Source organism: Musca domestica, unplaced genomic scaffold, assembly GCF_030504385.1.
Source record: "Musca domestica strain aabys unplaced genomic scaffold, Musca_domestica.polishedcontigs.V.1.1 13, whole genome shotgun sequence".
NCBI lineage: Eukaryota > Metazoa > Arthropoda > Insecta > Diptera > Muscidae > Musca > Musca domestica.
Window position 1 is genome coordinate 18,338,859 of NW_026712172.1, and position 16,330 is coordinate 18,355,188.

Genomic DNA, 16,330 nt, shown 5'->3' on the forward strand with positions numbered 1-16,330 from the left:
AACCAATTTAATACTCACATATATTTTTTTTAATTAAATGTACTTAAAACTGAATTTTAAGTTTTATTTTATATAGAAAAAAAAAACACATAAATCTCTTTCTAATTATTTTCTATCTATCTTTGTGAACAAAACCAAAACAAGAATGACAACAAAATATTCATTTAATTAATTTAATTGTATACGTGTGTAATTGTAATCAAAGCATATTATTATATATCAAGATATTTATTTATTACATTTAGTTTAATTAACAACAAGACAAAATCCAAAAGCAACACAATGATTATTTGTTTAATTATTTATTGATTTTTTTTTCAATTATATAATGATATTAATTATTGCAAAACCAAGCAAATTTATTATTATTATTACTTCTAATCTTATTAATTACTTATATTTATTACTTAATTATCATTAAAACCCAACAACAAAAAATATGCAAAAAAAAAACAAAAAACCAAAACTCATCTTTAAACCAAAAAAAAAAAAAAAAAAATAATATTATAAATGTATTTAAAAAAAAATTAAAAATTATGAGTTTTTCATTTTCAATTCTTTTACGAAACAAAATGCAAACAAACAAAAAAATAACCAGGTTCATTTATTTTAAGTTAAATGATTTCGGTTTAGATTTTTGTGTTGTGTTTATTTCTATTGCTCTCTACCTTTCAAAGAAAATTTCCCTAAAACTTAAGAATTCTTTCATGTTTTAAACGAAAAACCTTAATTTTTTACAGAAGAGTGACTGTTTCACACGCTGTTAAAATTAAATTTATGTACCTAACCAAATATTGGAGATATCGACAAAAATATATAATTTCTTAATATGACAAAATGTTGGCCAAATTTTCATAATAGAATTCAACAGAGCATAACTAGGGGATGTGACAAGTGTATCCACAAACAAATAACAGATTTTTAAAGAATAGATTCTTAGCTTTAAGTAATGGGCGAATATGCGAAAATAACTAACCAAATACCAGAGATATCGACCAAAACACACAATTACCCAAAGACAAATTTTTAGGGAATTTTCCGTAATCAATTTATAAAGGATATAACTTTCAAACTAACTAAGATATCCCAAGAAAATTAATTGATTTTTTAAAGAAGAAATGCTAAACTTTAAATAGAGTTCAAATATTCCAAAATAGCTGGTCAATTAACATAGATATCTGCCAAAGTACATGATTACCTCAAATTACATATTTTTCGGAATTTTTGCGCAATCAAGTTCAAGAAGACACAACTTTAAAAGTCAGGAGTGTATCTAAACGAAATAATACAATTTCGAAAGAGGAGACATAATTCTTTCAATTGAATAACATTTTGTTGAAATATCTAACCAAATACCCGAGATATAGGCCAAAGTAGACAAGAACGCAAAATTACCAATTTTTGGTCATTTTTGAGTTAACAGTTTTCAGAGGTCATAACTCTATAACTAATCATTGTATTGTTGCAAAATGATTACAGATAGAAAGAATATATTCCAAATGTTATAAAACAATGGAGTTATTTTAATATTATCGATCAAATACCAAAAATACCGACCAAAGTACATATTTACCCAAAATAATAAAATTTCTGTCATTTCTTTGTGATCAAGCTAAAGGGCCCATAACTTTGGAAAAAGCACACAAATTCAAATATTATTTTCAGATATTAAAAGAAGACATTCAGAGCTTTAAATAGTGGTCACATATGTTAATATAGCTAAGCAAATGCGAAAGATATCGACCAAAGTCGGTAAGTGTTCAAAATTACCAATTTTTGGAAATTTTCAAGTAATTAGCTTCTATGGGCCATAACTTTAGAAATAATAAAAGAAAAACAAACAAAATGAACAGATTTTCATAGAAGAGAGTCTAATAATTAGATAGAACAAATTATGTTAATATAGATCATTAATTAACAGAGATATGGGGCATGGGTACGCAAGCGAGAAAAGTGAACAGTTTCTGGAAATATTATCGTCACCACTTTCTAGAGGCCATAACTTCGATTATTATTAATCTCGAATAGAGATATACATTAATTTTATGAGAAGAGACCGCCATCTTTACAAAGACTCTAGACTTGTGGATGTATCTAATCAAATACCTGAGATATGGGCCAAGTACGCAAATGCCCAAAAAACATTTTTAATGGTTGTAACCATTAAGAGACCATGATCTAAGAAACTGATTCTCCCCAGATGAGATTCTTAACTTTGCATAAAGGGACTTTAAATTTATTCAACTGCCTGAATTCCCATGATCTTTAGTTTTATTTTTCAAAAGCCTTTGAGTGGTCGAGAGCATCATCATTTAATTCTTTATGTTACAGTTTTTCTCTTTAGTTCTCTTCTTATATTAATTCACATTTTAATTAATTTAATTAATATTTTATTATATTTTTTATATGATTTCTTTTACCTTACTTTGAATTTCATTGTAAAATTTTTATTATTATTTACACTTTGTTTAATTTATTCCTTGTTTTAACTTTGCATAGTTACTTAAAAAAAATCAATGTTGATTTTTTTTTTGATTTGGTATTCTAGGTTTTGCTAGGTTCTTTTTCCACCCATTCAAGAAGAGATTTTCTTTGTTGTGTATGTAAATTTTGTGCGTGGGCTAATCATTTTCAAAACTAAATATCTTCACTTTTTTTATTATTTAGCTTCATAATTTGGTCTTTGGAATTTATCACCAAAAAACTTTTGTCTGTGCATTGGGTATTTTTTAACTTTAAAAAACTGATGTTTCTCAGTCAGTTATAATACGTTTACACTACTAAATCGACTTGATTTGAAATGTCAATTCCATACGTCACGTTAATCGTATTAATAAATCTAGTGTATGTTATTTGACTTTTGAGATCGAGTTGATTTCGTAAGTCTAAACGTACTCTTACTTTCATAATTAATTTCTAGTTTTAAAGTGGCCGGCCACATGACAACTTGTCATTTAGCATATTTTTATGTCGACTGAAGAAGGTGAGAATATATTAAACGCTTTTTTATCTGGCTTAAGTCATCGGCTGGCTTCTTCGTAGAGGAACAAAGAAGCTTTAGGTTGACTTAGTTCGATGTTGGCCATGGTAGAAGAATATAGGTAGACGCTTCGACGCAGCTGCTGGGACAATGAACTGTCAAACCAATTTTGGAATTGAAAATGTTGAATGAAAAATTATTGAAATTTGTAAAAATTGTTAAAAAAAAAACGCGAATTATAATAACCTCCGAATGACGTCGTATAAAAAACATAAAAATCTACTTATATTTGAAAGAATATATAAAATTTTTTGACATATGAATGTTCTCAAGCGCTGATGTATCTACTTTTACTTTCCTAATTAATTTCTAGTTTTAAAGTGGCCTGGCCACATGAAAACTTGTCATTTGGCATATTTTTATGTCGAATGAAGAACCGTTTTATGTGTTCTCACCTTCATGTTTGCATTTCAGTCTTATTATAGAATGTTTGCATTAAGACTATTTACCAGATTAACTTCATAAATTCGAATTTCTTTTTTGACGTATATACAATGAATTTTTTTAAACAGTTAAACTTCAGAGATTAAAAGGCTTTTCTGACTAGCTTAAGTCATCGACAGCTGGCTGCTTCGTAGAGGAAGAAAGGAGTTTTAGGTTGACTTAGTTCGATTTTGGTCTTACGCTTCTTTGTTCTTTTCCGATGAAGCCAGTCAAAAAAGCATTTTATATATCCTCACCATTACTAACAGATTCTTAAAGTTAACAAAACCAATGCCAGACAGTTCCAAGTCGAAATTTAATTTTTAACTTTCTTCATTCCAAAATACATGGAACCCTCCGTTTTGTTTGATTTTTTTTTGTTCTGGTGTATTTAAGTGCTTTCCTTGCATAACTTCTGTTTCCTGTCCCCATGTGAAGTGTGCAAACATTTTTTATGTTGGTCTTTCTTTTTCATTTCTTTGATTTGCCGAACATAACATGAATTTTTTTGTTTCGATTTGGTTCTTGGATTTCTTGCAAATGTAGGATGGTATTACTACTGGCCTCAGCACTTATTAGATTTTAGTTTTGTATATGGTGTGGTATTTTGGGTTCTACTCTTTGGTTCTTCTTCTTTTGCTCCCTGTATATGAGAAGTGATTATGATTTTTTTCGAAGCAAAAAAAAAAAAACATGGATTACTTGCATGGCATATGCAAAAGTTTGCATACGATTATCATTATAAAGCTCTTCAATGTAAACGTAGCATAAATAATATAAAAAAACTCATAAGGAGTTTTGTTTTTATAAGTATCCCATAAAATTGTCTTGATCTAAAAAGTTTGTAATCAATTGGATGGGTGGCTGGGTAGCTTAAACGCATGACTATAAAAGTGGGGTACACACTATGAATCAAATGTATTATTTTTGCAAATTGCAAACAATTTTAAACATTCAAAAATTATAATTAAAATATAAGACAAAATTTAAAGTTTTCCTAAAGCTTGGCTACGTTTACATGTAGGGATTTAATAAACCGTCTGGTTTAAATTGAACACATGCCAATAAATGAGGTGTTTTCATAAAAATATCAGACCAATTCCATTTAAAAGAGCTTTTAATGCATATGTCACCATAGCAAGGTTACTAAAGGGTTAATTATTGCTAAATATTATGCCCGCCAGAAAACCTCTTTATTTTTAAAAACAAGAAGTACCTTTCGTTTTTGTGACAATAACATAAGTTTAATTTTGGTTTTGTAAAACTGCAAAGTTTTAGAAATTTTTGGTAAGTAATTTTTATATTTTTAACATCTTTTTGTTTCCGTGAAAAAAAAAAAAACATGCAAATCGGAAGAAAATTTATAAATTCTTATAATTTGTAATAAAAAAAAAACAGTCAAGATTTGTTTTTAATTTCATTAAGAAATAGTACGCTGCTGTTTATATTTTTGTGATATATAAAAATTATTTTTGTTTAATGTTGTGGTGTTGTTTTTACACACACACATTTATTATAAGTTTTTTGGTAAGTAAAATCAATGACATTAGTTTACATGTAATTCAATTGCTTGGCTAATCGTGAAATTCTAATTGAAACCAAGAAAAAAATGTCTACAAAATGAAGAAAAGGCACTGGTTGATTTGATATGTGGCCAGATCACTTTAATACAGGGAAAGTAAATATGTAAAGTCAACTCATTTTTGACTTGACATTTTGTGAAAGCGAGCTGGCGATACATCAAATTAACTTGCCTATTGTTATTAGAGGACGTTTATTTAACTAACATTGGCTTTTGTCGTGCCTAAAGCGAAGAAAAAATATTGTAAGCTAATGTAGTTTATATATATTATTTTTATCATTTTTTTAACAACCCTTTCATGTATTTATAAAAGAAAACGTAAACTGTCGATCACAACAATTTCATATTTGAAAACAAAATCGCTCGTGCAGTTTTATAATTGATATATTCTTCTTTTTTTCTTTCAGTGTACTATAATTACTTAAGTTCCGTTAAACAGATACTAATCTTATCTTGTTTTTATTTATTTGTAAGCCAGAAAAAGAAACAAAACAATTTAAAAAGGGAATAGCTATTAATCTAGGACGAATTGTTTTATTTGTATATTTTATTATTACAAAGCTACATGGCGACATATCAAATTTGGAAACTAAAAAAACTGATACCATGTTTATATGGCATATATTTTCAGAAGTTATATAATCATGAATTATCAGCCATGATGTTGATAATAAGATGCCAGACAATAAAATGTTTTCATTTCATAAAACTTTTGTAAAGAAAAAACAAATTTAATGTTTTCGTAAAACAAGAATCCAGGCCCAGAAATAAACAAATTTTTGTTCGATTTGCTACAAATCCTAAGGGACATGACTTGATTAATCATCGGTTTGACATAACCTTTTTTCTCGAATTCCCTTTCCTGATGTAAGATGTTAAGAGCAATGAACATTTGCTGGGAGAGTGATAGGAAAATATGACATTGTTCCCATGGTAGAAGAATACAGGTAGATGCATCCACGAACATTGATATGTCAAAAAATTTACATGTCTTTTCAAATATAAGTAGATTTTTATATGTTTTCTTATATGACGTCATTTGGAGGTTATTATAATTCGCGTTTTTCAACAATTTTTACAAATTTAAATAATTTTTCATTCAACATTTTCAATTCCAAAATTGGTTTGACAGTTTATTGTCCCAGCAGCTGTGTCGATGCGTCTACCTATATTCTTCTTCCATAATTGTTTCTCTATCTTAGATTTCTCTCCCACATGTAAACACTGTATTTTTCTCAAATTTTTGTTATTATAAACAGTTTGATGTGTCGCCAGTCAGCTTTATGCGATTCAAAAATTTACTTGTGAAAATCTTTTTTTCTTTAATTATTAAAAGCAAAACAAAAACTATTGTACATTTTGAACATTTTTGGCTAAAATCTGCTTGATTTGTAAAGTATATATTTAAAAAAAAAGAAACACTAGAAAATTTTCAGTTTTATAATTTTTTTCCAATTAAGAAAAAAATAAAATAAAAACAAAAACATTTGTTCAGCACACCATTCCGATACGATAGACTAGAATCATAATTAAATCGAATCTCTTCATTTTCTTTAATTAATGTTTTTTTATAAAACTTTTTGTTTTATATGAAGATTTGTGATATGTTTTGTTGAGTTTTTTTATTTAAATTGTTTTAGGTTATGTTTACACTCAAGCCATTTGAATTCGCTTTTGTAAAATTTATTTTACATGTCTTATTGGAAAATGTAAGCCAAATAATATTACATGAAAAAAAGCTGCAATGTAAACATAGCATCATTGTTAAAAGATAATCTAAGAACACGTTTAGACTTCAAAATCCACTCGATGTCAAATGTCATGCATGGGTGAGCAGATTAAAGTAAATTTAGAAATGTCAAATGTCGATTCCATAACGTCAATTCCATAATTTTCACATTTTCTTTAAATTTTATTGAATGAAAGTAAAAATGTCGGAAATATCATCAAATTTTAGAATTTTAGATTTTTTCGAATTGGTTATTTTTGGCACGAATTATGAAACCGTCATATTTTTTATACGACGTCATTCGGAGGTTATTAAAATTCACGTTTTACAATAATTTTATTCAGATTTTATGTTAAGAGCACGTTGAGAAATAAAATCGTTGAAAAAAAAAACATTTAAAATGTTTTTGACATATCAATGTTCCAAAAAGTTGATGCATCTACCTGTATTGTTCTATTATGATAATAAAGTGCCAAGTGTGATCATGAAAGAAAGCCTAAAGGCTGGATTAAGTTGTAGACTGGCTTCTTCGGATATGATCAATGGAGTCTAGGGCCAAAATCGAACTAAGATAACCTAAAACTCCTTTGTTCTTCTACGAAGAAGCCAGCCAATGACTTAAGCCAGCAAAATAAGCGCTTTGTGTATTTCCACCTTAAACGAAAACATGTTCTTCTAAATTCTTACGGATTGAATTGAATTAAATTACAATGAGGGCATGAGTGTAAACATGGTTGGATCATATTAATTACACTTTTGTTTATCGTATTATTTTATTATTATTTATAAATTAATAGTTGATTGATTATTATTTTCTATTTTAATCGATTGTTGTTGTTGTTTAATTGTAATTTTTTTGTAACCTATTCATATTTTTTCACTGTTTTTTTAATTTTATGAGTTTTTTACTATTTTTCTTCAATCAACTTTTTTTCGGTGCTGTTACTAATTTAGATATTCTTTTAGTTTTTATTATTTATTTTATTATTTTTTAATTTAATTTCAATATTTTTTTCTCTTTTTATATATATTTTATTTTGTTATTAATTTGAATCTCGTTTAGAATCAACTCATTTTTCTGATTTTTTATTTTTTACTTTAAATTTTCATTTTTTTTTCAATGTCTCAGAGTCTTCGGTTCCCACAATCTGCATTTATATTATAAACTAATTTATTATTATTTTTATAAATATCCCGAATGTAAATTAATGTTTATTATTTTTATGTTTTTTTTTATTAAATATTTTTCTTGAAAACTTTCCATTTTAACAGTCTTGTATTTTATGTATTTGTTTATTTCTTTTTTTTTCGCAAAAATTAACTATTGCTTAGAAGAAACAACAATATAAATAAATAAAAACATCAACAATTTGAGATGATTAAATAAAAATGACAACAACAACAACACTTTATAAGACTGAAAACTCAAAGTAATCAAAGATCTAAATGGCTAAGTCATTACAAAAACGGCTGTGATATTTATGAAAATAATATTTTATACATAATTATATACAGTTTTATTACATTTAAATAAATAATTAATAAAAACAATAAAAAACAATAACTTACCAATTTGGTGATATATCATCCAAATGGGCATGTTTCCAAAAGTCTCTTAATTCTTCTAGCAAAAATGATACTGGCATACCGTGAATGTTGCCCGAATTGCTGGTGGAATGCAGATTAATATCGGCATGGGCATCTACCCAGACCAAGGATAGATTTGGACTATGCATTAAATGGCCTGCCACTGAACCTAAAGACACCCACACACACAAAATATTTTAAAATATTAAAGCAAATCTCCTGAAAAAGAGGAAGTAAGTATACTTACCAAAACCAATGGCATGATCACCGCCCAGACACAAGAACTGATCTTGTTCCTTGAGTATTTCGGGGATTTTGGTAATCAGGGATTTATTGCAGCTCATAAATGTATTGTAATTTTTCATGTTTTTATAGTGTGGCGGTGTGTTTTGATCATCAATCAATTCGTAGCTTAAGTTGCCATAATCGGTAATTGCTAAATTTCCTAAATAAAATAAATAAATTAAATTGTTGTCTTTCTTTGGAAATCCTTTACTTCTCTGGTAAGTATAACAAACACCCACCCCTTGAGGACTCCTGCAGCATGGATACCAAACCATTTTGCCTTAGAAAGTCGGGTGCCTGTTCTACGCCACCCTTGCTTTGGCCCTTACTAAAGGGTACACCCAAAATACCCAGTTTTGTTTTTGTCGCTGCCGAAGATGAAAACTGGCGAAATATTGTTTTCAACATTTTGTTCAGAAGTTCTCCTCCAACGTCTTTACTTTTGCAATGCTCTTTGACAACTAAAACCAAGCCAATCAATAATCCAGAAAAAACGCGGTCCAGCCTCCGCTTTATGGTTGCAACTGATAACAAAGACAACAATCATATTTCTGTCATATTTTATATTTTGTTGATAACCTTTGGGAAGGCAAAGGCAAATCTCAAGCTTTCTTTTTACAGAGATTTCAGGCAAAAATATTTTTCTTACGAGGGGGTATTCTTTATTATCAATGAATTTTATAAACCATATGAAAACAAACTGATACGTCATAGTTTTTTTTTTTTTTGTAGTAATAAATACAATTACTTTGTAAATAATCAGTCAGAAAGGGGTTTTGAGAAATGTGATTCATTTAAGAAGACCAAATCATGGAAAATCTGTAATACCAAAAAATGGACAAATAGTGGTAAAGCGCAAAATAAATTGTTAAGCCTCAAAGAAGAAAAAACTGAAATCGGTTTCTAGCCACTGGCAATTTACAGGGTGAGATAAAAAAACTGCAACAAAGGCAAACGCCATAAATCTCACTTTTTTTAAATTTTTTGAATGAAAGCAAAAAATTTCGGAAATAGCATCCAATCATAGAAAAAGTTTAAATTTATTCGAATTGGTCACCTTTGGCACGAATTAAGGCCTTCAAACGGCCAATGAAACCGTCACACGCTGCCTGAATGTTGCTGTGCGGTATTTTGGCCCATTCCCGGCAAAGCGCTTGCTTGAGGTGATCGACACTTTGGTATTTTTTAGGGCCAACCTTGCTTTTCAAAATACTCCGGATTGGTATCCGGAGATTTTGGTGGCTATTGTGCACTGGAAATGAAGCGAGGAACCTCATTTGGTAACTATTTTTGGGTAGCGCCCATGCTGAGTGCGATGGTGTTGGAGTCCTGTTGGAACGTCCAAGGTCTGCGGCCAAAATGTTTGCTTGCCCAAGGCTTTAATACACCCTCCAGAATATTTTCGCGATAATATTTGGCATTTATTCTGATGCCACGGTCAATTAATAAGAGCGGAGAGCGACCATTGGCTGTTATGGCGGCCCACACCACCATCACCATGGCCGGCGCTTGAATTCTGGTGGCCAACCGAAACAAACTGCTGGACAATGAATGTTTTCTCATCGGCACCGGAGAAAACCAAATTCAGCAGTTCGCCACTTTCGGCCAAGCGATGCAACTCTTTAGCTCTATTCAGTCTACATATTTTCTTTCTGTTGCTGTATAAGTTCTTGGCATTACCTCGAGCTCATTTTTCAAAATTTGCCGAATGGAATATTTCGATATGTTCAGCTCACGAGCAATTTTTCGGCCACTACGACGCGGCTGTCGATCAAGTCGATTCTTTACATTTCGAACCATTTCTGCTGATGTTGCTGGTTTCTTCCGTCCACTTCCTTGACGTCGGGCTACGCCATCAGTATCACGGTAACGAGCAATGGTACAAGACACAAATGATTTATTCACATTTAAATGCTGGAGTGTTCTAACGATAGCCACTTGTGGTTTTCCTGTCAATTATAAAGAAATCACACTATCACGCTTGAATTCCATCACGAATAACTTTCTTCTGGAAAATTCCCACCAAAATGCTTTTGTACACTTGTAAACAATGATATGTCATTGGCATAATTTTAATAGCTATTGGACGAGTGGCTTGGAAATGACAGCAGTCTGAAGTTGGTTGCAGTTTTTTCATCTCACCCTGTATATTTCCTTCTACCACCTAAGAACATGATTTAATGGAAATATGGCTAAGAAAATATCAGGAAATAAATTGAACTTATAATAAAATCTAAATTTCTATGTGGATATTGTTTTCGGGGAAAGCTTATTGCCTAATAAGAAATCGAATTGTTGAATTACAGGCGATTTGATTGCGAGGGATGACCTTTCAGCCTACAAGTATAAAAAAGTTTAGTTTTTTATTAAAACACAATTTTTTAATTTACATTTTTATTTTTTAAAAATTTAAATTTTTAAATTTACATTTCTATTTATTTTATATGTGTATATTGCACTAAAATATTGCTTTTATTTCTATAACATTTTAATTTCTTGCATCATCTGATTTTGTTTGCGATTGCTGTTCGGCCGCTTCTTTTTCTTTGCGATAATGGTCCCATTCATGATTTCTTAAATCCGCTTGATATTTAAAAGCCATAGGGCATTGGCTACACATATAGGTATTTTCGCCAACATGTGTGCGTAAATGTTTATTCAAATCATTGCTTTGGGCATAGGCTTTGTCGCAATATTTGCCTGAAAAAAAGAAAAAATAAAACGTAAAAAAAATAGATCCAGGGGAAATTTTAGCAATCTATGATCAAAAATTTCCTCAAAGGTAACCAGCATTGGCTGGACTCTTGTTCTATGAAAATATGAAATGAAAATACAACATTTTTTGCCTCCACAAAAGTTTTCATTTCAAATGATCATGAAATGAGAATTGAGCCAAAGTTGTGGATTATGGGCCTCATAAGAGATTTAAAAATACAGGGTGAGATTGAAAAAAATGCAACCAACTTCAGACTGCTGTCATCCCTAAGCCACTCGTTCGACAGCTATTAAAATTATATTTTTTACAAGTGTACAAAATCATTTTGGCGAGAATCTTCCAGAAAAAAAGTTATTCGTGATTGAATTCAAGCGTGATAGTGTGATTTCTTTATATTTGGCTGGCTATCGTTAGAGCACTCCAGCAATTAAATGTGAATAAATCTTTTGTGTCTAGTACTATCACTCATTACCGTGATACTGGCCAAGAAAATGGACGGAAGAAAACGGCAACATCAGCAGAAATGCAGCAGTTCGAGAAGTAAAGACGCGACTTGATCGAAACCCGCGTTGCAGTAGCCGAAAAATGGCTCGTGAGCTGAACATATCGCAATATTCTATTCTGCAAATATTTAAAAATGAGTTCGGGGTAAAGCCACTGACAATTCCAAAAAGTGCAAGAACTTACACAGCAACAGAAAGAGTATAGACTCAAAAGACGGGTTTCTTCGATGAGAAAACATTCGTTGGCTAGCAGTTTTTAAACAAACAAAATGATCGCGTTTACTTGCCAAAGAGGTCAGCTGAAAATGTGCACCTTCGGTTTGCCACCAGAACTCAAGCGCCTTCCATGATGATGGTGTGGGCCGCCTTAACAGCCGATGGTCGCTTTCAGCTCGTATTAATCGACCTTGGCTACGGAATAAATACCGAATATTATCGCGAAAAAATTCTGGAGGGTGTACTAAAGCCTTGGGCACGCAAACATTTTGGCGGCAGACCTTTGACATTCCAAGAGGACTCAGAACCATTGCACTGAGGTTTCTTGCTTCATTTCCAGCGCACAATGGCCACCCAAATCTCCGGATACTTTTCCGGTGGACTATTGTGTCTGGAGTATGTTGGGAAGCAAGGTTGGCACTAAAAAATACCAAAGTGCCGACCATCTCAAGCAAGGCCTTCGCTGGGAATGGGCTCAAAATACCGCAGAGCAACATTCGGGCGTGTGACGGTTTCCTTGACCGTTGAAGGCCATTATTCGTGCCAAAGGTGGCCAATTCGAACAAATCTAAACTTATTCTAAAATTTGATGCTATTTCCGACATTTTTTGCTTTAATTCAATAAAATTTAAAAATTATGGCGTTTGTTTTTTTGCAGTTTTTTTTATCTCACCCTGTATATATTACAATTAACAAACTATATTTGGGTCTCACATTAGAGGAGAGATAGATCCTATTGCTCGCTTTTCCTTTACAAATGTTACCAATTGCAAATTATTATAGTTTTTCAGAATATCATTTTGAATACCTACACTTATATGGTTTCTCTCCCGTGTGGGTACGACGATGACGATTGAGATTCATTAAACGTGGGAATCTAAGAAAAAGAAACATAATAAATTTAAAATTACAAAAAAAAAGTCCAAAATTTCCCTTACGCCATTGGACACTGATCACACTTGTAGGGTTTCTCGCCCGAGTGCAGAACTTTGACATGCTGATGTAACGTATCCACTCGAGAAAATCTTGCACCACATGTTGAACAAACATGATTTTTACCCTGTTGATGAGACATCAAATGTATGTAACGATCTGAGGGGCATTTAAAACGTTTCGGGCAATGTGGACAGCTGTAGGGTTTATCATCACCGTGGCGTTGCATGTGCTGTCTTAAGTTACTGGGCCTATAGAACTTCTTACCACACAACGTACAAAGATAATTCAAGTCTCCTGTATGTATCCTCATATGTTGTTTCATGGCGAATTTAAAGGAAAATGCTGAAAGGGGAACACTGATTAGTATTGGAATTGGAAACACTTTTGCTACATACATTTATCACAAAGTTCACATTGGAAATTTTTAATGCCCATATGGCGATTGGTGTGTATCTTCAAATGTTCCTCAACCACAAAGGTCTTGTTGCATTTGTCACATTTGAAGGGCACTATTTCGCTATGTTTTTTACTCATGTGCTGTGCTAGTCCTCCCACATTTGTATATGCAGCTGGACAATGGTTGCAGGTATATGATTTATTTAGCGGCTCCTTTTTATCTTCCATTAACCGGGTTTTATTCTTATTTTCATCGGGATGATGTTTTTCGTTGTGTTTTTGCAACATAAAAGGATATTTGAAACGATCGTGGCACACCATGCACACGAAACGATGAGCGTCTGTGTGTTTCTTTAAATGCCGTTCCATTTGTTTTTCAAAACGAAATGTGGCCTTGCACTGCGGACATGGATGCGGTGCTCTTGTTTTGTTCGTTTCCACAATAGTATCAGTTTCTTCTTTCTCCGAGGACGTTGGATCCCTGGAAACAAAAGGAAATTAGCTTTCTTTCACTTGTCCTAACATCTAACAATAAACCTGCTGCTAGAGTCCAATTGGTCTAGATCCAAATCACAATTGTCTAGTGAATTTTCATCCTTAGAGAGCCTGTTATCGGTTTTCTCTATCTCCGACTCCTTGTGTCTGTTGCGTTTGTGTTTTTGCAGCATGGTCGCATTGGTAAAATTCTTTAAACATGTATTACATTGATGTGTCATTGCACTCAGGGCTTTTTCAGAGTCACACGTTAAAGGTGACACATCCGACTCCTTCTCAACTTGGTTCCTATATGAATACAATTTTTTTTATCAAATTTCTGAAGTAAAGCTATCATCCCGAAATCCTTTACCTTCCAAAAGTTTTTATGATAGCCCCCTCAATTTGATTATATTTTTCATTAATAGACTTTTGTAATTTCCTCAAAGAACTCAATGGTATGTCCTCCTCATCATTGTCACTGCCATTTCCAGATACAACGTCTTCAACAGCAGCAATGGAAGCTTCCTCTTCATTGTCGTTGATGTTTCCAGAAATCTGAAAGAAGCAAATGGTTAAAATTTCAGTATTTAATGTGTCTAACAACTTACCTCTTTATGAGTATCAGTCTCAATGTTGTTCCCTGTATCACTTGCATTTTCCCCAATGGACACTTCAGATTGGGGAAAGTTCCCCCTCTCACGTAATACAGACGCTGACCACGTTTTATATAGCAAATCATGTGTGGTCAGACATAGCCTTTGAAATTTAAAAGCTTTCAATAACTGATCCATACATGCCTTGCATATTTCCTGAGGCACCGGAAATGACTGCTTTCGTTGTTGTTCTAACAGTTGTGGTGTGGTTTGTAAAAGCATTTCCTCAATGGTCAAATCAGATTCTTCATATCTCGTCGATTGGGTATTGAACATGTTTTTCTTATTGGACATACACACCCTACAAATCCTGCCGTATATTTTATGTGAATGCATGGCAATTTAATTATTTATTTGTGGAATTTTATTAAAACCACGGAGTTCCGGAAAAGCCGGAAAAGAAAATGAGACGAGTAGCAAACCAAAATAAAAAACGTCCCCAACGAAACAAATAACAAGACAAAACATAAAACACAATAAAAAATTAAAACAAAAGGGAGGCTATGTTGTTTACGAATGTGTGTAATGCATAACACCGAGAAACTGTGTTGACGAATTAGACATGAGGACAGCGCAATCAGCTGGAACATACTTTAAGGTTCTATTAGACGAAATGTTTTTTATGTATACATAAAATCTCTTTTTTAATAAGTTTAAGCTTGAGGCAAGATAAGTAAAACTCGCCTTCCTAAGATATTTAACATATAACTGTGCGCCCCTTAATAATCAATAATTTATTATTTTTGTAAAATATGCCACTCGTCATACGTAAACATTTAAGATATAAAAATATTACATGGTCGAATGCTTTAGAAAAGTGTTGCCATATTCAATTTAGCTAAAGAGTCTACCTCTATTATTTAGCTCTGTTAAAAACCATTCCGTCTGACCAGAGCCTCAATTCTTGTTCTATGAAAATGTGAAATGAAAACTTTTACAAAGGAGCAAAAATGTCAAATGAAAAATTTTATAAAGAAAATATTTTTCATTTCATATTTTCATAGAACAAAAATCCAGCCCCAGGACTTTAGATAAATAAGCATTAAATATGTAACGACATTTCAGTTGGTGACAGTAACTTTTAATGACTCCAATTGAATTGTACAGGGTGAGAGGAAAAAATTACAACCACAAGTGGCTATCGTTAGAGCACTCCAGCATTTAAATGTGAATAAATCTTTTGTGTTTCGTACCAACGCTCGTTACCGTGATACTGGTAGCTTAGCCCGACGACGTCGAACAACAACATCACCAGAAATGGTTCGAAGAGTAAAGAAGCGACTTGATCGAAGCCCGCATCGCAGTGGCCGCAAAATGACTCGTGAGTTGAACATATCGCAATATTCCATTCGGCTCGGGGTAAAGCCATTGAAATTTAAAAAGTGCAAGAACTTACACCGCAACAGAAAGCAAATAGACTCATAAGAGCTAAAGAGTTGCTTCGCTTGACCGAAAGTGGTGAAGTGCCCAATTTGGTTTTCTCCGATGAGAAAACATTCGTTGTCCAGCAGTTTGTAAACAATCAAAACGATCGTGTTTACTTGCCAAAGAGGTCAGCTGAAAATGTGCACCTTCGGTTGGCCAAAAGAACTCAAGCGCCGGCCATGGTTATGGTGTGGGCCGCCATAAAAGCCGATGGTCGCTTTCCGCTCATATTAATCGACCGTGGAATCAGAATAAATGCCAAATATTAACGTGAAAGTATTCTGGAGGGTGTATTAAAGCCTTGGGCACACAAACATTTTGGCCGCAGACCTTGGTGGAAGGTATTAAAAGTTCAGCACGGC

At 32.2% G+C, this 16,330-nt stretch overlaps 2 protein-coding genes across 2 annotated transcripts; both read right to left on the bottom strand.

Annotated features, from left to right (window-relative positions):
• Positions 1-8,304: 8,304 nt before the first annotated feature.
• LOC131800863 (arginase-1-like) lies at positions 8,305-9,153 on the bottom strand. The gene is made up of 3 exons (XM_059118718.1): positions 8,886-9,153; positions 8,609-8,806; positions 8,305-8,530 (listed from the first exon to the last, which is right to left on the bottom strand). Exons 1-3 carry the CDS (start codon positions 9,052-9,054, stop codon positions 8,340-8,342), a joined length of 558 nt encoding a protein of 185 aa, XP_058974701.1. The 5' UTR covers positions 9,055-9,153; the 3' UTR covers positions 8,305-8,339.
• Positions 9,154-11,091: 1,938 nt separating this feature from the next.
• Positions 11,092-14,983, bottom strand: LOC131800777 (zinc finger protein 275-like). The gene is made up of 7 exons (XM_059118466.1): positions 14,499-14,983; positions 14,261-14,445; positions 13,951-14,196; positions 13,413-13,894; positions 13,020-13,359; positions 12,894-12,958; positions 11,092-11,346 (listed from the first exon to the last, which is right to left on the bottom strand). Exons 1-7 carry the CDS (start codon positions 14,877-14,879, stop codon positions 11,135-11,137), a joined length of 1,911 nt encoding a protein of 636 aa, XP_058974449.1. The 5' UTR covers positions 14,880-14,983; the 3' UTR covers positions 11,092-11,134.
• Between the last annotated feature and the right edge of the window lie 1,347 nt (positions 14,984-16,330).

Excerpts from the sequence above, each read along its gene's own strand:
- LOC131800777 (XM_059118466.1), bottom strand. The coding sequence starts at position 14,879 with ATGCATTCACATAAAATATACGGCAGGATTTGTAGGGTGTGTATGTCC. Across the intron at positions 13,360-13,412 it reads ATGTGAACTTTGTGATAAAT|CATTTTCCTTTAAATTCGCC; the intron begins GTATGTAGCAAA and ends TTCCCCTTTCAG. Across the intron at positions 11,347-12,893 it reads GGGAGAGAAACCATATAAGT|GCAAATATTGCGACAAAGCC; the intron begins GTAGGTATTCAA and ends TCTTTTTTTCAG.
- LOC131800863 (XM_059118718.1), bottom strand. The coding sequence starts at position 9,054 with ATGTTGAAAACAATATTTCGCCAGTTTTCATCTTCGGCAGCGACAAAA. Across the intron at positions 8,807-8,885 it reads GCTGCAGGAGTCCTCAAGGG|GAAATTTAGCAATTACCGAT; the intron begins GTGGGTGTTTGT and ends TATTTTATTTAG. Across the intron at positions 8,531-8,608 it reads TGATCATGCCATTGGTTTTG|GTTCAGTGGCAGGCCATTTA; the intron begins GTAAGTATACTT and ends GGGTGTCTTTAG.